The sequence below is a fragment of the Schistocerca americana genome, chromosome 10, assembly GCF_021461395.2.
Source record: "Schistocerca americana isolate TAMUIC-IGC-003095 chromosome 10, iqSchAmer2.1, whole genome shotgun sequence".
NCBI classification, from domain to species: Eukaryota; Metazoa; Arthropoda; class Insecta; order Orthoptera; family Acrididae; genus Schistocerca; species Schistocerca americana.
The window spans coordinates 103,803,353-103,826,122 of record NC_060128.1 but is presented as its reverse complement, the minus strand read 5'-3'; the positions used below and the strand labels follow the sequence as shown (position 1 = coordinate 103,826,122).

Below are 22,770 nucleotides of genomic sequence, written 5' to 3'. Positions count from 1 at the left end.
TCTCTCTGCAGCGGAGTGTGCGCTGGTATGAAACTTCCTGGCAGATTAAAATTGTGTGCCGGACCGAGACTCAAACTCAGGACCTTTGCCTTTCGCAGGCAAGTGTTCTACCAACGGAGCTACCCAAGCATGACTCACGCCCTGCCCTCACAGCTTTACTTCTGCCAGTACCTCGTCTCCTACCTTCCAAACTGTACAGAAGCTCTCCTGCGAACCTTGCTGAACTAGCACTCCTGAAAGAAAGGATACTGCGGAGACATGACTTAGCCACAGCCTGGGGGATGTTTCCAGAATGAGATTTTCACTCTGCAGTGGAGTGTGCGCTGATATGAAAGTTCCTGGCAGGAGAGCTTCTATAAAGTTTGGAAGGTAGGAGACGAGGTACTGGCAGAAGTAAAACTGTGAGGCGGGGCGTGAGTCGTGCTTGGGCAGCTCAGCTGGTAGAACACTTGTTCGTGAAAGGCAAAGGTCCTGAGGTCGAGTCTTGGTCCAGCACGCAGTTTTAATCTGCCAGGAAGTTCCACCATGTTTTACTGGACCATCCATGTTATATTAGTTTTTCTTCTGCAGACACTTATACATACATGCACTTGCATTTTGAGTGCTTTAGTCACCCATTACCTTATTATTACTCCCAACCCTTCCGCCTCCAGAACCAATCGATCCCACTTATACAGTCCAGTAACGATTTACTTGGAGGTGACAGTATATTATAAGTTGCATTTTCTGATTTATCTGCAGGTCCTGGATTCATGAAGGAGATGCAGCACTCGGCGCCGGCAGATATGGCCCTGGAGCGTGCTTTCAATGCATACTGGAGCGAACAGTACCCGCACTGTTCCCTGTGCACTGTTTTGCTGCACACAAAGGTATGAAACACAAGCGCACTGGCATTCTTCCTTACAGTAGCCTCCTATTATACATACTGTACAGATGGAGAACGGAGAACTGTAAGTAAACATCGACAACAGGGTTCCCACGAGAGAAGTTCTATTCTCACATTATAGAATTCCTTGATATCCTAGTAGACTGAGAGCTACAATGAAGGTTATCAAACTCCAGTATTCAGATGAAATGTTGTTATGGTGAACTCATATGAAGCCCTCCAAGCAATTATGAATGTACTCTATGAGGTACACATGAGCGTCTGCTTAGTTGTCAGTATCAGGCAAACAAAATTTTTGCATCAACCTTTACCAAGTACTGACCTTAGAGATCATTGGTGGAATTCTGCCAAATGTCAAGCACTTTCCTTACTGCAAGTCACCTCTCGACTAATGCAAATATTGATTCCGTATCATATAAGACATGGTAGTGTGGCTTTATGCTGTTTGCGGGATATGTCGTCTGACAACTGCGACCTCAGCACTTGGTAGCTCTCTGTCTACCAGACCGTCACTATACCAACGCTCACTTGTGAATGCGGGACCTGGATCACCTTGTAAGGCATCTGAAGATCCTCAGAAAATATTGTTAGCAATGCTCCAGGTGAATGCTGCAATTGATGTGGCAAAAGTGGCATACCTGTAATATACTTTATTCAAGTGGTTGGCTGGCAATGTTGAAGTGTACTCTTTGAAATGATAACTGTTTATTACAAGAACCAAAATATATGCAACTTATGAAATTTAATGTCCACACAACTATGCTGTCTCCATTCACCATGCTTGTCGGACTATTTATGACTGTTCACAGTACTTCAAGCAACAGTGGCAGACTAAGATCTGACAAGTGGAACTGAAGGTAAGAGCTAGAAAACCTCGTGACCAACAACTCGCAGCAACCTGTGATTCTGTTGGACAGAATGTGCCCTCACTGTAGTAGAAAATGTACTTGTGGAATTGGTCTCCTCAGCAATTCACGAACTCCTAATGGACAACGGTTCTGGTTGAAGACAAAGAAAAATAGTCATTAACAAGGGAGTGTGTACAATTATGATCATGCTGATGGTAGGAATCCTACGCAATTTTAGTTTGTCTGTGACCTGTAGTCATGACGGATTCCAATAAGACAGCTTTCCTGATGGCAGGAATGATTAATTGAGAACGAGGCTGCTACTGCAAAATTAGTTGCATTAAACAAAACATAGATACATGAAATGAAAACAAAGTGTAGCTGCATAAAAGCAAGAACTTTAAACAATGAGAAATCCAGGATGGCTACTCACCTTATAGCGGAGATGCTGAGTCACAGATAGGCACAACAAAAAGACTGTCACACAATAAGCTTTCAGCCAACAAGGCCTTTGTCAAGAATCAGAAATAGAGAACAGACACGTACGTGTGCCCACACCACACACACACACACACACACACACACACACACACACACACACACACACACTCAAGCAAACGCAACTCACACACACAACTTTTTGTTGTGCCTACCTCCAACTCAACATCCCTGCTATACGGGGAGTAGCAACTATCCTTTTCATAAAACAAGAACTTTATCAGCTACAGACCTGCCAATAAAATTCTTCTTGAAAAGTAACAATATTGTGGAAAGGAAAGTTGCTACTCACCATATAGCGAAGATGCTGAGTTGCAGATAGGCACAACAAAAATACTGTCACAAATAAATAAAGCTTTCAGTCATTAAGGCCTTCGTCAACAGTAGATGTAGACACGCACTCTCTCTCTCTCTCTCTCTCTCTCTCTCTCTCTCACACACACACACACACACACACACACACAGCGTGCGCGCAAATGCAACTGTCACATATGACCACAGTCTCAGGGAACTAAAATCTGTCTGTGTGTGTGTGTGTGTGTGTGTGTGTGTGTGTGTCTGTCTTGTTAATGAAGGCCTTAATGGCCAAAAGCTTCATTTATTTATGACAGTCTTTTTGTTGTGTCTATATGCGACTCAGCCTCTCCGCTACGTGCTGAGTAGCAACTTTCCTTTTCATAATATTGTTACATTCCATCCTGGATTTTTCATTGATCTCCTTCAAAAGTAATGGAAAAGATTGTGTGCATGAATCAGGGTCATTCACATAGATACAGAATTTCTCGGCCAATAATTTTTGTTTACAGCATGGCCTCTTCTAGGTTTCGAGACTCATTCAACAATTAAACAGAAAAATAGCTGTACAGCAATAGTAGCTGATGAAATCAATACAATTTTTTCTCTTATTTTTCCACCTGTTGTCACACAGATTGAAGTGATGTTGGCAGTAATGGAGATTGCTGTATCATCGTTGTCTATGTATCTGAATTTGAGAACAGGCTAGTTGATCATGCCGGTCAGGTTATGAACGTATTAGAGAGTGCATTGGACAAAGTGGGAAATGCATGTTTTGGGATTATCTTCCCAGGAGGGTACTTATCCCTGATATAGAAATGGCTACAAAATGAGTTGCATTAAGTTCTGGACATACCCTGCACCGCTGACAAACAACAGAGTTATACTGCTGTGGCTGCGATTGCCCACGCCAAGATATCCACAGTCGGTACTGTGTGAGACACTCCAACAGTTACTGCTCTCATCACTAAATACAGTTTTACACTACTCACGTCTCATGCTGCATCATCGGAGGTGGGCTGTACTGTGAAGAAGTGAGAGAGCAAGTATGGCAAGCTACAGGTTTTCTTGTGTAAGGGTGAGTAGAAGGTACACGAGTTTGGCAATAAAAAATTAAAAGTCAAGACATTTGTAACCCCCTGCTACCCACAAAATAGGTAATTTTCATATCCTGAAGAATGGGCTCTGTCACATCTGCAGGCTTCAACCGCAGAATTTTCACAGAACCTTTGTGACCTCCCAGAGCTTCTCTGAGTGGTCCAAGGGCACAAAAATTTCAGGTACATAGGCCTGGCCTACAGGGAGCATGCTCAGTGTTTCCCAGCTGAGCCCAGCCAATTTTTGTTCTGAAAGAGCTGATGTATAGGTGCATGTATTGTCTTGCAGAAGAATCTCTTCTCTCATCAACAAGTTGCTTCATTTATGGTGAGTTCACTGTCTGGCATCACCCAAAACTTCACAGTGGTATGCAGCATTTACACTGAAGTGCTAAAGAATATTCAGTCTGATCAAAGAGGCCCAGTGTTTTCCTATGCAAGGAGATGGTTTGTAAACACAAAGTCAATACTCAATGACATACTAAGTCATTTGTGGTAGGATTGACATAGCGTGAAATTGTTCGAATGAGCATATCAGCTGTACAAAAGTATTTTGTCTTTTGAATAACAGGAACTTTCATTATTCTTTCTAATTTTTATTGTTTTTCAATGTAGGACAAAAAGACACTGTAAAATCTGTGATAAAAGATCTGATCAAAGATCTGTGAGCCTTTCTTGCACCCATATATGTGTTGAAGCCATCCAGTAATGAACTTCCTCAAGTCTAAATTGATTGTTCAGATGGACAGTAAAATTATTTAAACATTATAGCATTTTATTGACTGTTAACTGGTTTACCTAATCACAATATTGAGAAACTTTACATGTATTCGGCCATTGATGGCTTAAAGGAGAAGATTTTGTGAGATAATTTCAGTCTTAACCAAAAAGTACTGGTTAGTTATTGTATACCTGTTTTGATAAATGTCATGAGATTATGTATCTGATATTTTTCACCGTAATCACTTCATTTCATTGTGTGTCTGTTGGTCTCATACCCATCAATTCATTCATTTCGTTTCATTTCAGTGAACCCGATTCAGTCAACTGAATGATTTGAATCACAGTTGGGGTTTGTAGACATCTGTTGAAGCAACTGTGGGTACTGGGTCAAGTGAAACTACATTTATAATTTGTTGTCAACAAATTTGATTTTAAGGGAATATAGATACCCACACATACAATAAGGGAAAATTTCTCCTGGATCGCCGTGCGGGATTAGCCGAGCGGTCTAAGGCGCTGCAGTTATGGACTGTGCGGATGGTCCCGGCAGAGGTTCGAGTCCTCCCTCAGGCATGGGTGTGTGTGTTTGTCCTTAGGATAATTTAGGTTAAGTAGTGTGTAAGCTTAGGGACTGATGACCTTAGCAGTTAAGTCCCATTAGATTTCACACACATTTGAACATTTTTCTCCTGGATCCATCAAGTGAATTTAATTTTGGTAGGAAAATGCACAACATTCTCTTCTAATTTGCTCACCATAGTACTGTTTCATCTTCATAAAGTCTTTCATTCTAATAAAGAATTCTGGAGTGCAAAGATGAGATGGAGTGATTAGTAGACATACAAGCTGTATCAAAGATTATATGAATCTGTGGTATCTGTTCTTTTTTCTTCTTCATAATTTCTTTCGTTCTAATAAGAAATTCTGGAATACAAAGTTGAGGAGTCAAACGATCAGTAGACATGCAAGCAATGCTGAAAATTATGTCCAAAGAACAGATGCCACAGATTCGTATAACTGATTTGCCTGAAATGGCAATGAATCCACCAGCTTCAGTGCACACACACAATTACAGCCGACCTCCCATGGGAATCAAAGTAATGAGCATGGAGGATGTGTATAGGTATTGCAGATAGGTGCCTCTGGGTAGAAATGTGGGTCAGCCGAGATGCGTGCCGAGACAATCCTTGCAATTGCGATAAATTCTATGGCCGGATGATGCAGCTGCATAGTAAGCAGGATATTCTGGGTTGAATATCAGTCTGGCATACATTTATACTCGTCACCACTGATTCCGCATGAAGTCCCGATGTAGCTGATATGAGTAGTTCCTTTCCTTCCTCCGCCCTCTACCTTCAGTTTACATAGTATTGAAAATTGTACTAAGCTTTGAATAGTGTCCTTCTGGCAGAGTTAGCTAATACAGAATACACACGACTAAATTATCCTATTCGATTACAGCACAAGAATAATGTAGTCGGCCAGGTCAATGGCCCTGTGGGTGTGTATGTATTTTCTGTATGAGATAGCTGCTTCTGAGAGCGTAGCAGCGCTTTCAGTCTCGATTTTATGACTATCAAACACCCGACACCTTAACTATATTTTAAGAGATTACTTTTACTCCTTCTAATGACTTTGACATTGACGAGACATTTAATTTTAATCTTAGATTTTTACATTTTTGTGTGTATTATTTCACTTTGGGGAATTTTGTCTTGTGCTGTGTCAGCTACAAAATATAGAACCATATCAAAAATGGTTTTTTTCATTGTGGATCATCTTTATAATTTTCACCACTTTCTTCTTTCAGTGCTGTTCAGGTGACATAAACTTAGACGAATGGAAGAACAGTCGGACAGTGACGAAACCGTATGTGAGTCCAGTATGGTTTCCAGAGCGTAGTAAGGTAAATAAGTAATGAATTTCATTGCAGATTGTACATTCTTATGTGATATATTTCTTGCTGAATTATTATACAGGACGTTTAAGAAAGAATAAACGTATTACAAAGTATTATGTTGTCAAAACTATTGGTAGTTGTGCCATGGCTCGGTTATTGCAGGAATGAATACATTGTTTAGTTTATATTCCTTGCTGTTAGATGTCAGATTTATTTTGTTTGCTTGGTATCCATTTCATCACATGTTGCAAAATGGCTGAACCCATTGAAAAATTTCTTCTTTTCAGTAGTTTCTCCTATCACAAAGGTTAGGCCTAATTATTTGTTTAAATAATGAAATTAATAGATATAGTCACGCAAGCAATGCTTTTGACAAACCTGATAATTATTTTGGAATTAATTAAGAGCTGGCTTTGCGGATAGGTTTTTGAATGGAGCCAAATAAATACTTTAAGTATCCTAGTAGTTCTTCTTCCAGATGTTTATAATCATTACTCAATTTATATTTGTTTGTAAGTCAACAATAGAATCTAACTCATGAAACAATTACTGATTTTACCCTATAACAAAAGGAATTAACTAGGAATAGTCCAAATAAATTAGAAAATTGATAACATACACAAAACTAAGCACAAAATTAGGTCCGGTGCTATATTCCTTAAAACTGAGGGCCAGCCTTTCTCTTTTGTGGAAATGCAGACTGTACCCATGTATGTTAAAGGCAATTAGGCAAAAAAGTAAATAAAATGAATTTAAAGAGACAGGTGGCAAAACAGGAGAGGAAGTAAAAAGATCCCAGCTGGCTTTGTCACAACTGGAGTCACCAAGAGCATCGGTTTGGTCACCAAAAAGCTGGCAACTTGGCACTTCTCAGCTGGCCCATTCTGCTCTTTTTTCGATCAATGCATAATTCAAATTGATCATTTGTTGTCTGTAGCGGTTAGTATTCACAGTTTCACCGGGTTTTAGAAGCTCATGATACACCACAGCTTTCTGATGCCACCAAACACAGAGCATTGTCTTCTTGCCGAATCGATCTGGTTTTGCAGTCGATGTTGATGGTTGTCCCGGATTAACCCATGATTTTTCCCACTTAGGAGTCTTAAAATAAATCCATTTTTCATCACCAGTAACAGTTTGATGCAAAATTGATTTTCTTTCATGTCTTTGAAGCAAAATTTGACAAATAGTTTTTCGGTTTTCCATCTGTCTTTCATTCAATTCATATGGTACCCCTTTCCCACACTTTTGGATCTTTCCCATAGCTTTCAAGCGGTCAGAAATTGTTTGTTGTCCAACATTTAGCATTGCTGTCATTTGCTTCTGACTCAAAGTATCATCTTCATCCAATATTGCTTGCAATTCGGCGTCTTCGAAGAACTTTTTCGGTGGTCTTCCATGTTCTTCATTTCTTACATCAAAATCATTATTTGTGAACCATTGAAACCATCTTTTGCATGTTGCTTCTGATAGAGCATGATCACCATATGCCTTAACAAGCATTGGATGTGACTCTGCAGCAATTTTTTTTTTCAAATGAAAACAAAAAATTAATGCTTTCTGCAAATCATCACTTTCTGGTACAAAATTCGACATTGTTAACACGATGAAAACATATGATGTTGTTTGTTCCATGACTTGATCTATACTAAATATCTTTGACATACAAATAAAAAAAAAAAAAAAAAAAAAAAAAATTAAGGCTCATTCACAACAATTGTTCCCTATCGACACATTTGTATCTTAACGCTCATTTCATACCGGTACACCTGGTATACTTTTTAAACAAGACAGTCATGAACATTATTATTCCAGGAGATGGAGTCACGGCGCTTCTTCGACTCCCACACGGGTGTGAAGGTGCTGCTGACATGTGTTGAGTGTCAGCTGTGTGTGCACACAACGTGTTACGGCACCAGTGAGCAGCTCCCAAGTGCAGCGGGCAACATACGCGGCAACTGGCGCTGTGAGAGGTGTCTCTTCGGCTCCCTCGGTTCGGTGAGTTGTACTCCTGATCCAGAAATGTACTATTCAGAGTTAGCAGCCAAAAGTGCCGCAGGACTGTGGTTGCCGTGAATCTCTGAATAATAAAGCACAGCTCTTAGTGGTATCTGGGTTGCAGGAAAAATCCAGAATAATTCGTTTCACATACTGTTGCTTTTAAATAGACTGACAAATCAGTCAAAACGGACACAGCAGAAGACTTGCATATAAACAGTTTATTTATAAAGAAATTTGATGGAAATGATGTTGTTATCTCTAGATCTCTAAGAGACTGTATTGATGTACATATTTGAAATATGAAGGCTATTCATAAATTAACCTCTGTTTGGTTGCTAAAAGAAGAAAATAAAAACTGATAATCATTTTGTATATACATGTCTGTACTTACATGTTGACATTACTTCTGCACATAGTTACCACCCAATTACAACATTTGTCATACCATGGTGCCAGCTTCTTTATCCCTTCATTAAAGAATGGGGTTGCCTAGTGCTTCTTAAAAGCTTCGTCGATCTCACCGTCGGTCGTGAAGTACTCGGTAGCCGGTCAGGCCTTTATCTTTGGGTCCTGAAAGTCATGTTCTGATTGCAGGGAGAGTACTGAAAAATCTCCCAGCCAAAAAGTGAGAGTTTTTCCTCTGTTCCATTCTCAGTAGGGGGCTGCACATTGACGTTCAGAGTTTTCTGAGGGTCTCACAACAAAAATGTGGTGTCACAGTATTCTCACATGCTACTCTCATGTAATCATATGAAATTCCTTTGCAATTCCAAAAAACTGTAATGATTATTTTATGATCAGACAGTGTCTGTTTGAATATTTTGGACTGTTCCTTAGTTTCTGATTTTCATACTACACTTGTGTCTTGTCCATATTTACAATTCTGTTCAGAAATTCCTTCCTTTCTTCTCGCTAGAGCTGAAGGAGTGTAGGGCCAAACCCATTCTTTCACTTTTGTGACCATCGGCTGGACACTATTATCCACTTTGCACTAACCTTATGGTAACTCAGCATCTCTGTGACAGTCTTAAAAAATGTCATTTGCAAAGTATGAGTTACATCTTTGGAATGATTAGAAAATTTGAACTGAAACACTTCATGCAAATTCACTAGTTACATCTGAATCTGACTGCTGACCACTTTCATTGTGCACATTCTTGTGCCCAGCATCAATTTATGTGCACCATTCTCTCAGAACACTATCACTCATAACACCATCCCCAGACTCACTACACAGTCAATGACGAATCCGGTGGCATCGACTCCTCCCACTCGCATGGAGCGAATGACAGAAGTACCTCACAGCTCATGGGAGACACTATAACACAGTCTGTTTTGGCCTCTTACTGTCACTTTTTCTGAGCACATGAGTGTCACAAAACTGTGAGCATTAGTTTATTTTTAATAGCCAATTGGAGGTTAATTTATGAATTGATCTGGAACCCAAATGGAAACTGTCCGGCAGATGACAAAGGTCACCCAGTAAAAATAAAGTGTCATGTCGTTGCAGGTTTGTTCACTGTGCAGTATGCGTGGCGGAGCATTACGTCGCACCGACTCAGGGGCCTGGGTGCACCTGCTGTGTTCGGCCGCTCTGCCCGGCGTGCCATTCCACGATGCTCTGGATGTGAGGGGCATCAGTCTGTATGCTAGGCATCTGGTGAGTTACAAACTGATTCTAGGGAATACATATGAAAGCGATCAAAATTAGACGATCCACAGATCTACATCTACACACGCACTGCACGTGCTACCTTCTCGTTTGTGGTTGAGAGTACCTCTTCTACCACAGACTGCAGCTCGTGGTCTAGTGGCTAGCATTGCTACCTCTGGATCATGGGGTCCCGGGCTAGATTCCCGCCCAGGTTGGGGATTTTCTCTGCCCGAGGACTGGGTGTTTGTGTTGTCGTCATTATTCCATCATCGTTCATGAAAGTGGCTGGATTTGGACTGTGTACAGATTGAGAATTGTACGGGAGCTGATGACTGCACAGTTGAGCACCCCACAAACCAAATATCATCATCATCATCATCTTCTACCACAATCATTGTCCCCCTTCTCTGCCATTTACAAATGGTACCTGAGTAAAAAAAAACTGTCTGTGTACCTCCGTGTGAGCTCTACTTTCTTTGATTTTCTGCTCGTGGGAGGAAGTAATATTTCTGCCAACTCTTCTCAGAAGTATACCCTCAGAAGCTTGACAGTAATTCTGTCCAGGACACACAATGCCTCTCTTGTAGTGTCTGCAACTCGAATCTGTTGAGCATCTATGTAACGCTCTCACACCGCCAGTACAATCTCTTGATGAAACGTGTTGCTCTTCGTTGGATCTACTGTGTTAATCCTACTCAGTACGGATCCGAGACTGATGAACGGTACTCAAGAATTGGTCAAACAAGAGTTTGTAAGGATCTCAATGTGTGGATGAATTATATTTCCTGAAGACTCTTTCAATGAATCTCACCTTGGCATCTGCTTTTCCTACAATGAACTGTATGTGTTTGTGCCACTCTCTTTCACTCCAGACACTTACTTCGAGATATTTTACACTTGTTGCTGTTTCCACTGAGTTTTCACCAATAATGTAATCAAACTGTAATGTAAAATTTTGATGAGTACTGGGTCTGTAGCCAGCTAGAAATTTTCTAGTGACCTAATTCCACTTCATGCTGTTAAAATATTATTTATTGCAACTGCAGTTTTGACTCGTGTTCGTTGTCGAGTATTCTGAAAGCAGTCACCAAATAAAATACACGTAATTACAAAATTGCCAAACATTCAAAAATGAAAATTTCAAAGCTATTTACATGGAATAGTATAACCCACTCACTAACATAAAACTGTGACATGCTGGAATACAGTTATCAGCAGTATAAAAGCAAAAGCATGTGGCGGTGTAAATTCATCCATTGTTCATACGATCAAAAATCCAGGACGGAATAATGACATTATTATGAAAAAGATAAGATTGCTACTCACCGTATAGTGGAGATGGTGAGACGCTAACAGGCACAATGAAAAGACGGCTAAATCAGTAAGCTTTTGGCCAAAAGGCCTTCTTCAGTATTAGAAAACATACACACATACATTCATGCAAACACAACTTACACATACATGTAACCACTGCCTCTGGCTGCCAAAGCTGTTCCATACACTATATGAGGGACATATTAGAAAACTGGTGAAATAACAACAGATATAATAAACATTTAAATCAGCAATGTTGGAAAAGGCAGATTGCTACTTACCGTAAAGAAGACATGGTAAGTTGCAGACAGGCACAATTAAAAGACACTCACATAAAGCTTTTGGTCACAGCTTTCATCAGCAAAAGAGAGACACACACAAACACACCATTCGTATAGAAAAGTAAGCAACCTCACGCACACAAGACCGCCATCTCCGGCATCTCGAACCAGAATGAAACTCTTGTGTTACACAAGCAGCAATCTAGAGCAGCAGGGAAGGGGAAGGGATAGTAGTGTACAGGTGGTGAGAGAGACAAACGCTGTCTGGTGGAGTGTTCAGGGACTAGACTGCCGACAGGTACAGCGTCAGGAGATTGTGGGGCAGGGAGACGGGGAAAAAGGGAGTGAAAAAGGAGAGGAGCGGCGAAAGATGGGTGGGATTATTGTACAGTACATCCCGTATTATATTTGTGTATATTGTTGTATGTATGTGTGTCTATATTGTACTGGAGGTGCAATTAATTGAGGAAAGAAAGCAATTAAAATTGAAGTAATTATAATTTGAAGCTAACAGAGATGCGCCAACGTCTGACTTTGTGTCTACTGCTCTGTGCTGAGATAGTTTGTGTTGTGTATAAGCAAAAACACTCTTACTAATGCTTGAAACTATCATTTACTAGAGTACAGATTACTGTTCTTATCACACCTCCACGGTCTTACAGAACATGAGCAGATGTCATTCAGTGTACGTCAAAAAATGTCCAGTGATAAGTTTTTATCCTAAAAAGAATAATAACTCTGTGGTGGTGAAATCTCATCGATCTCATCAAGCAGAAGCAACTGCCAGTACCATGTGGTCACCTGTAAAACTTTTGCTTTTCATAAATAGGAACTTTTACAGGATTCTCGGCTACAGATTCTGTGCGACTCGGTCCACATTTGGTTATACGATACATAGCCATTTGCAGATATTTCTATCAATAACAGGAAAGTCTTCTAAATTCTCTTGACCGTGCTTGCAGATCCACACACAAACATCATCAACCAAATGTCCGAAGTTCCTATAGAAGCTTAGCACAATTTACTTCCTCAAAATTCACTTCAGAAAAAATTGAGATTGATTGAATTTCCTTATATTCCTATGTAGGTTTACAGTGACAAAATCTCAGATCTCTTTCTCTTTCTTTATACCACTCTATACCAGATTATCTTTTACAAAATGGTGCTTAACAACTGACAATTATGTGCATCTGAGTCCCGTAAGTCTCTATATTGACACTTCTCTATAGCCAGTCCTCATCTCCAATCACAGAATTTTTATTATAGCCAACTACGTGCCACAGAGTGACCCTGTTTCTCAGAGTAAATGCATTGCTCCCGTATTTTATCAATTTCAGCTTTAGCAATAGAAGGTTCATTGGCTTGTCAGCTGATTGGGGCAGCTTTAAAAAACTAAACAAATAAAATACCTCAGACTAGCGTGGATTTGGCTGGGATATTATAGTTGGCAGAGGGCAGCAAATAAACAGAGTGGGAGATGAGAATGGCGAGGAGATGATAGGACAGAGGGGGTTGAAACTATTGGGTGGAGGTTGTGGGGACAGTATGTTACTGTAGGTTGAGGCTGGAATAATTGCATGAACTGAGAGAGTGTTGTAAGGATAACTCCCATCTGCACAGTTTAGAAAATCTGGTGGTGGAGGAAAGGATCCAAATGGCTCGGGTAGTCCAGATGGTATAGGATTGCTCTGAAAACCGTACAGGACACGTATTTATCTATTACAATATGACTCGGAGTTGTTTTGAATGCCAACAGGTTCGCGACACCGTACTAGGTATAATACTGTATTGTGTTTCTCCACCCAATGTAGCCCTGGTGCAGGCAGTCACTATTTTACCCAACATAGCATTAATATGTTTTTGAGGCCTTCTTATCACATTCGAGAAACATCGGGCTCAGACTTTTCATTCATTCTGTGATATGTTTCCTTTTGCTTCTCCATGAGATGGGAAGATTGCCTGCTGAAAGCTTTTGAGAAGGTTTTGCACATTTGTGGTGTATTTGTACACTAGATACATATACTTATCATTTGATTAGCATACAAGTCACATGTTATAAATGTATAATGTCAAATTTTAATAAAATTTGTGCAGATATGTTTATTGACTTGCAGATCATAACAAAGTAACGGGTTTATTGCTCTTCAGCTTCATTCATGTTAAACTGCAACTAATGAGGGGCAACAATATTTTAACATTAATATTACTTTTACTGCAGATAAACAGCTACGTTTACATAATAAAGTTGACAAATGTATCTTGTTTAGAATTTCAGTGCATCCCTCATGGAATCTTTTTCTTAGTAGTAACATTTCTGCAGTGGAGTAACATGTAACATCCCATCCCTTTTTCTTCAGTGCACAATTTTAGATTTCTGAATATTTAAAATAAGTTCCCAATCTCTGCACAATTGTGAAATCTTATCGAGAAGAGAAATGGCACCTTCTGACTGAATTACCACGAGTCTGATCAGAAACTTCCTTTGATACCCCATTTGATTGGGCTTTCCTTATTAAGCATCCATGTGGTGCCATGTCAATATAATTTTTGGAAGTTAAGAAATGCTGGATTCATCCGTTTGCCTCGAAGCACGGCTTTTGGTATGGCACATGAGAAGAGACCAAATCACATTCCGCTTGGCTGATGTTTACAGAATCTTTGTCAGTTTGCACAGGGCATGTTCTGAGATTCTACAACAGGTAGACGTCAATGATATTATGAGGGTGATTCGAATGAAAACATGAAAAGTTCTATAAAATTTCGAAAAGTTGTGTGATGAAGTTGGAAGGTGGCAGTAGTGTTACCCGAGTTTCAGAGAGTGACAGACAGATGGCAGAGTGATACTACAACACAGGAAGAAGCAGGAGCATCCGCACTGAGTTGTCCACCCTGCTAAAGTCATTCACCGCGATCGAGCAGTGATCTACAGTGCAGTTTCTGTGTAGTGAAGGTGTCAGACCGATTGAAATTCATCACAGAATTACAGTGATTCATGTTTGTCATTGCAGCGAGTGTATGAGTGCTGAAGGAAGTTCAAAAATGGTGTATTTCTCTAGAGGATGCCCTGAGACTCTGACGGGACCACTGTGTAGGGACGGGCGAGAATGGGAACAGGTGCATAACTTTGAATGAAGTAGCCACAAGTTTGGAGATTAGTATTGCTTTGGTGCAGAATATTGTTCACGGTGTACTGCACTTCAATAGGGCATCCACAAGACAGATGCCACGTCACTCGACTTCTGAATCTAAAGATGATCGCGTCGACCCCTCTGAAGAACTTTTATGTTGTTTCCACGTCAAAGATGATGCATTTCTGGGAAAAATTGTTATGGGCGATGAGACTCGGGTCCACTATCACTGACGAGAAATGGAAAGATCGAGCGTGGAATGGCGTCAGGGTTCATCGCCGAAACCAGAAAATTTCCATGAGCGACTGTCTGCCAGAAAAGTCAAGCTCATTCTCTTCTGAGATCCGAATGGAGTAATTCTGGAGCATTATGCAGATTGGGGAGTGACGGTAACCAGTACTTCTTACTCAGATGTGCAGAAAAATCAACTGTGCTCTTAAATCAGGAATAAACAACAAGGACTTCTGACTTCAGGAGTATTACTGCAGTGCGACAATGCCCAAGCGAGTTGAGACTATTTGGGAAATTAAATTTGAATATCTGGTAAATCATCGTTACTCACCACATCTCACTCCAAGTGACTGTCATCTGCTTGGTGCACTTAATGAAGTGATGGGAGGCAGGCATTTCAGAAGTGACAAAGAGGTGAAAACCATAGTGCATGACTGGCTACAAATACGACCAAAAGAATTCTTCTGTCATGGTATCTGTGCACTTCCAAAGCGGTGGAATACGTGCATTCAGTGTCAGGGATTTTACATTGAAAAATGATGTTCCAAAAACATTTTAACTCTGTGAAAGATGGCAAAATACTTGGCAGTGCAGTTAAACGGAATGGATGTTGTCTTGAAAGAAAGAGGGATATAAGATGAACATCAACAAAAGCAAAACAAGGGTAATGGAATGTGATAGAATTCGATCAGGTGACACCGAGGGAATTAGATTAGGAAATGAGACTATGAAAGAGGTAGATAAGTTTTGGTATTTGGCCATTAAAATAACGGGCAGTGACTGAAGTAGAGAGGATATATAATCAAGACTGGCAGAAGTAAGGAAATTGTTGTCTCTGAGAGAGAGAGAAATTTGTTAACACTGAATATAAATTTAAGTGTTGGAGGAAGTGTTTCCTGAAGATATTTGTACAGAATGTAGTCTTGTACAGAAATAAACATTGACAATTAGTTGTTAAGACAAGAAAGGAATAGATTTTGGAATGTGATGCTATAGAAGAATGCTGAAAATTCGATGTTGTTGTTGTTGTTGTCTTCAGTCCTGAGACTGGTTTGATGCAGCTCTCCATGCTACTCTATCCTGTGCAAGCTTCTTCATCTCCCAGTACCTACTGCAACCTACATCCTTCTGAATCTGCTTAGTGTATTCATCTGTTGGTCTCCCTCTACGATTTTTACCCTCCACGCTGCCCTCCAATGCTAAATTTGTGATCCCTTGATGCCTCAAAACATGTCCTACCAACCGATCCCTTCTTCTAGTCAAGTTGTGCCACAAACTTCTCTTCTCCCCAATCCTATTCAATACCTCCTCATTAGTTACGTGATCTACCCACCTTATCTTCAGCATTCTTCTGTAGCACCATATTTCGAAAGCTTCTATTCTCTTCTTGTCCAAACTAGTTATCGTCCATGTTTCACTTCCATACATGGCTACACTCCATACAAATACTTTCAGAAACGACTTCCTTATGCTTAAATCTATACTCGATGTTAACAAATTTCTCTTCTTCAGAAACGATTTCCTTGCCATTGCCAGTCTACATTTTGTATCCTCTCTACTTCGACCATCATCAGTTATTTTACTCCCTAAATAGCAAAACTCGTTTACTACTTTAAGTGTCTCATTTCCTAATCTAATTCCCTCAGCATCACCCAATTTAATTTAACTACATTCCATTATCCTGGTTTTGCTTTTGTTGATGTTCATCTTATATGCTCCTTTCAAGACACTGTCCATTCCGTTCAACTGCTCTTCCAAGTCCTTTGCTGTCTCTGACAGAATTACAATGTCATCGGCGAACCTCCAAGTTTTTACTTCTTTTCCATGAATTTTAATACCTACACCAAATTTTTCTTTTGTTTCCTTCACTGCTCGCTCAATATACAGATTGAATAACATCGGGGAGAGGCTACAACCCTGTCTCACTCCTTTCCCAACCACTGCTTCCCTTTCATGCCCCTCTACTCTTATAACTGCCATCTGGTTTCTGTACAAATTGTAAATAGCCTTTCGCTCCCTGTATTTTACCCCTGCCACTTTAAGAATTTGAAAGAGAGTATTCCAGTTAACATTGTCAAAAGCTTTCTCTAAGTCTACAAATGCTAGAAACGTAGGTTTGCCTTTTCTTAATCTAGCTTCTAAGATAAGTCGTAAGGTTAGTATTGCCTCACGTGTTCCAACATTTCTACGGAATCCAAACTGATCTTCCCCGAGGTCCGTTTCTACCAGTTATTCCATTCATCTGTAAAGAATTCGCGTTAGTATTTTGCAGCTGTGACTTATTAAACTGATAGTTCGGTGATTTTCACATCTGTCAACACCTGCTTTCTTTGGGATTGGAATTATTATATTCTTCTTGAAGTCTGAGGGTATTTCGCCTGTTTCATACATCTTGCTCACCAGATGGTAGAGTTTTGTCATGACTGGCTCTCCCAAGGCCATCAGTAGTTCTAATGGAATGTTGTCTACTCCCGGGGCCTTGTTTCGACTCAGGTCTTTCAGTGCTCTGTCAAACTCGTCACGCAGTATCTTATCTCCCATTTCGTCTTCATCTACATTCTCTTCCATTTTCATAATATTGTCCTCAAGTACATCGCCCTTGTATAAACCCTCTATATACTCCTTCCACCTTTCTGCCTTCTCTTCTTTGCTTAGAACTGGGTTGCCATCTGAGCTCTTGATATTCATACAAGTGGTTCTCTTCTCTCCAAAGGTCTCTTTAATTTTCCTGTAGGCAGTATCTATCCTACCCCTAGTGAGACAAGCCTCTACATCCTTACACTTGTCCTCTAGCCATCCCTGCTTAGCCATTTTACACTTCCTGTCGATCTCATTTTTGAGACGTTTGTATTCCTTTTTGCCTGCTTCATTTACTGCATTTTTATATTTTCTCCTTTCATCAATTAAATTCAATATTTCTTCTGTTACCCAAGGATTTCTATTAGCCTTCGTCTTTTTACCTACTTGATTGTCTGCTGCCTTCACTACTTCATCCCTCAGAGCTACCCATTCTTCTTCTACTGTATTTCTTTCCCCCATTCCTGTCAATTGTTCCCTTATGCTCTCCCTGAAACTCCCTACAACCTCTGGTTCTTTCAGTTTATCCAGGTCCCATCTCCTTAAATTCCCACCTTTTTGCAGTTTCTTCAGTTTCAATCTGCAGTTCATAACCAATAGATTGTGGTCAGAGTCCACATCTGCCCCTGGAAATGTCTTACAATTTAAAACCTGGTTCCTAAATCTCTGTCTTACCATTATATAATCTATCTGATACCTTTTAATATCTCCAGGATTCTTCCAGGTATACAACCTTCTTTTATGATTCTTGAACCAAGTGTTAGCTATGATTAAGTTATGCTCTGTGCAAAATTCTACAAGGCGGCTTCCTCTTTCATTCCTTCCCCCCAATCCATATTCACCTACTATGTTTCCTTCTCTCCTTTTTCCTACTGACGAATTCCAGTCACCCATGACTATTAAATTTTCGTCTCCCTTCACTACCTGAATAATTTCTTTTATCTCGTCATACATTTCATCTATTTCTTCATCATCTGCAGAGCTAGTTGGCATATAAACTTGTACTACTGTAGTAGGCATGGGCTTTGTGTCTATCTTGGCCACAATAATGCGTCCACTATGCTGTTTGTAGTAGCTAACCCGCACTCCTATTTTTTTATTCATTATTAAACCTACTCCTGCATTATTCGATGGGTAGACCGAATAACTGATGAAGAGGTACTAAACAGAATTGGGGAGAAAAATGGTGGCACAACTCCGCTAAGAGGAGTCTGTTGATAGGACACATTCTGTGGCATGGAAAAATCTTCAGTTTGGTCATGGAGGGAAGTGTGGGGTGGTAGGCCAAAGGACAAATACATTAAGCAGGTTCAGATGGGTGTAGGTTGTGGTAGTTGTGCAGAAATGAGGAGGCTTGCACAGGATAGACTAGCATGAAGACCACAAGAAAACAAGAAGAGTGGGACGGCGTTAGTGGAGGACCTTGCCGTGAGCGACAAATCAAAACGAATTAAATGCGCTGAAGTGTAATTAATGGGCCAGCTAGGATGATAGTAGTGAAAACTTTTTGGATATGCTGAGTCTATAATGGTGTTAGTAGTTAGCTTTAGGACAACAACTGGCATGTAAAAGAAGGCAGTACAGCAGTGGAAAGTGTAAGTGATGTCAAATAGCTGTTGGTTAAATAATTTTACAAGGAAAGAAAGACAGTCACTAATATTCTTTCTTTCTATCAAATAAAACATGTAGGGACGAAAACAATTATACTGATATGGAAATTGCATTATTAACTGTCAAAACTGTTATAGGAATAATAATAAGAATGATAATAATAATAATAAACACCAGGTATTACAGCAAGCATATTATTAAAGAACCCAATACCACAACAGATAAATGCAGACTTTGCAAACAACAAATAAAAACAGATCACATCACAAGCGGATGTACAATACTACCAAATACAGAATACCCCAGAAGACATGACAATGTAGCAAAAATAATACATCAGCAACTTGCCATACAACATAAACTAATAAAACAACACGTTCCCACATACAAGTATGCACCACAAAATGTACTGGAGAATGATGATTACAAGCTATACTGGAACAGAACCAATATAACAGGTAAAACAACACCACATAACAAACCTGACATCATATTCACCAATAAAAAGAAGAAATTAACACAACTAATCGAAATATCCATACCCAATACAACAAATATACAGAAGAAAACAGGAGAAAAAATTGAAAAATACATTCAACTGGCTGAGGAAGTCAAGGACATGTGGCATCAGGATAAAGTTGACGTTATACCAATCATACTATCAACTACAGGAGTCATACCACACAGTGTCCACCAGTACATCAACGCAATACAGCTACATCCAAACGTATATATACAACTACAGAAATCTGTAATTATTGATCATGTTCAATTACCTGAAAGTTCCTAAATGCAATGTAACATATACCGTACAGCTAAAAGGAAGTCACACTTGATCAAGGTCCGCGTCACTTTCCATTTTTAACCATACATAATGTCTGAGAAAGGAAAGAAATAATAATAATAATAATAATAATGTTGCTAACAGATAGGCTAGACACATCTGTAAATATAAACCAAAGAGCAAAAGATAAATCAAGCAGTAGTCAGGATCCTCATATCAAAACTGGCAGTAAGGCATATGTCTCGAAGTGAATTGGTGAGGATTGTGGTGTTGTTCTATATGACCAGATGTGCAATGTATTTTATCTATCGGTTCACCATATTTTGCAGGATGATGGCATAATCTATATTATCCTGTGTCTTCCAAGTACAGAAAACAATAACAATAATTCAATGTGTTTATTGTGTTAGCAATTAGAGTGCATGTGACTGTCATTGAACTGTATTCATCATACAGTGGCAAATATTACGTTGTAATTTCTCCTTTCACAACTCTTCTCATTACACAGGTATAAAACACTATAGTACTTAAAGGCTATTAATTATTGCAATATATTTGATATATTACACAAGTGACGAGCATTTGGTGAGGCTGTTCCTTTCTAACTAGAGGTTTTCTTTGTAGGTAATATCTTTAATTTTTCAAGGCTTTGGTTTATCACATACTATTTTGCATTGTGAAGGCTAGTCATGTTACATGATGATGATCTAATAAACCAAAATCTGGTTTGTAATAAACCTACATTGATGAGCCGAAACGTTATGTCCATCACCCACTACAAGATAGAATCCCAACTGGTGTCATTGAAGTATTTAAGTGGAGCAGAGACATACAGAGGCTCATTCTAATCATGATATAGACTGCAAGTGGGAAAATTCACTGGTACAGGTGACTTTGAGAAAGACCAGGTCCCTTTGGTCTGGTGTCTGGGAATGTTCATCTCAAAAATAGTGAAGGTAGTCAGCTGTTTGCATGCTACTGTCATGAGCATCGATAGAAAGTGCCTAAAGAACAGTTGAACCACAAGTGAAATGCTGTTGGATGTCCATGCACTGTCAGCGAATGGAGAGGTCAGAGGCTTGCCCACACTGCCGAATGTAGGGTTAAGTGTTCCCATAGTGACCTGATGACATCATAAATTACAACTGCAGTGAACACACCGGGGTGACAGTCATGTCCAGAAGAGCTCGAATCCCGCCAAATGCATGCCCAAAATGTGCACCATGCCATGGACACAAGGCAGTGGGGACAGTTTTAGGGTATGGGAAAAATTCGTGGCTTCCAGGGACCTGTGGCAGTAATTGAAGGAACCGTGAGGGCTGTGAACTATGTGAATATTATAGCGGGCCACATGCATCACACTCCAGCACAAATTTTCACTTGTCACCATTGAATTTATTTCTTTACCTTATTGTGGCTAATGTCGGAATTTCTGTTTTTGTCATATGTATACACTGATGGGGAAAAAAAATCACAGCATCAAGAAGGAGTTGAGTGACATAAACAAAAATTGGATAGACATGTTTCTACATCTGAAAGATGATGTCTTTTCAAATTTCATGCCACTGGCGCTAAAGTGCCACTATGAGAATGCAAATCAGGTTTGCTTTAAATACACTATGTAACAACCGTGAGTCTTAGTTACATTTGAAATTGGATGTTGTGACCTGAAGTTAGACAAGAATGGCTTTAAGGTGATACAGACGCCATTAACAACACCTCACTGAGGTCGTGTGATTGGGCTACAAGAAGCTTGATGTCCCTTCTCCAATATTGCAGAAAGACTTGGCAGGAATGAAGTCACTGTACATGACTGCTGGCAGCAGGATCACAAGAATGTATGGTTGCAAGAAGAACACGCTCCGGATGGCCACATGGTTATGTGCTCCCAAAATTTCATTACTCTACATTAAATATTTTTGGGTGTTGCAATTTTTTTTCCATCAGTGTAAATGGCTGCAGGATCAAAAACAAATGGTGTCTGTTCTTTCAGTCATATCCGCAAAAACAGACACCACACATGTAAATATATGCACCTCAAAGGCAATTATTGCTCATTCAGTACAGATGTGCCATCTGTCTGACCTCTTGCGGGAATCGGTGTGTGGCTGTGAGCAATGAGGGTAATGGACAGGGGTTGCTACATACATAATGTGCAACAAGTTTGGAATTTGTGTCAGTGTGAAGTGTACTCAGGTAGCCGAAGTTGTTATGGCAACCACTTGCATAAAACAAGAAGTTTGGGATCGACTCCCGGTCCGACAAATTTTCACTTATTGCCATTGAATTATTTCAATGCTTAATTGTGGCTGTGGTCAGAGTATCAATTAAATAGTGTGTATGTATGGCTTGGGACCACGAATGGTGGCTGTTCTTTCAGGCATCTCCACCCGCCATTCCATTTCATATCCCTATGAAGTGTTACACTGAGGTGTTTATATGAGCTGACCAGTTCCAACAGTGACTCATTGATATTGTAGTCATAGGGTACAACGTTTTTTCATTTTGTGAAGTGCACAATTTTACATTTCCGAACATTTAAAGCAAGTTGCCATCCTTTGCACCACTTAGAAATCTTATCCAGATCTGACTGAATAATTATGCAGCTTTTTTCAGAAAGTACTTCGTTTTAGATCACTGCACCATCTGCAAAAAGTCTGAGTTTACTATTAATATTGTCTGGAAGGTCATGAACAGCGAGAGTTCCAACACACTTTCCTGGGGCACACCTGAAGTTACTTCTACATGTAACGATGATTCTCCATCCGAGATAACATGCTGCATCATCTGTGCCAAAAAGTCCTCAATCCAGTGACAAATTTCAATTGATACCCCCATATTTGACAACAAGCCTATGTGTGATGCTGAGTCAAATGCTTTTCAGAAATCAATAAATACTGCATCTACCTGCCTGCATTGATCCAAAACTTTCACTGTGTCGTA

At 39.8% G+C, this 22,770-nt stretch overlaps 1 protein-coding gene across 6 annotated transcripts in view; it reads left to right on the top strand.

Moving 5' to 3' along the window:
• The window catches only part of LOC124552514 (lysine-specific demethylase 4C-like), a 362,897-nt gene that overhangs the window by 208,875 nt on the left and 131,252 nt on the right, over positions 1–22,770 (top strand). For all 6 annotated transcript variants that reach the window (XM_047126804.1, XM_047126805.1, XM_047126806.1 and 3 more), the window contains 4 exons: positions 742–869; positions 6,157–6,252; positions 8,062–8,244; positions 9,758–9,907. In XM_047126804.1, the coding sequence (XP_046982760.1) occupies positions 742–869; positions 6,157–6,252; positions 8,062–8,244; positions 9,758–9,907 (557 nt within the window). The remainder of the gene's footprint in view (positions 1–741; positions 870–6,156; positions 6,253–8,061; positions 8,245–9,757; positions 9,908–22,770) is intronic.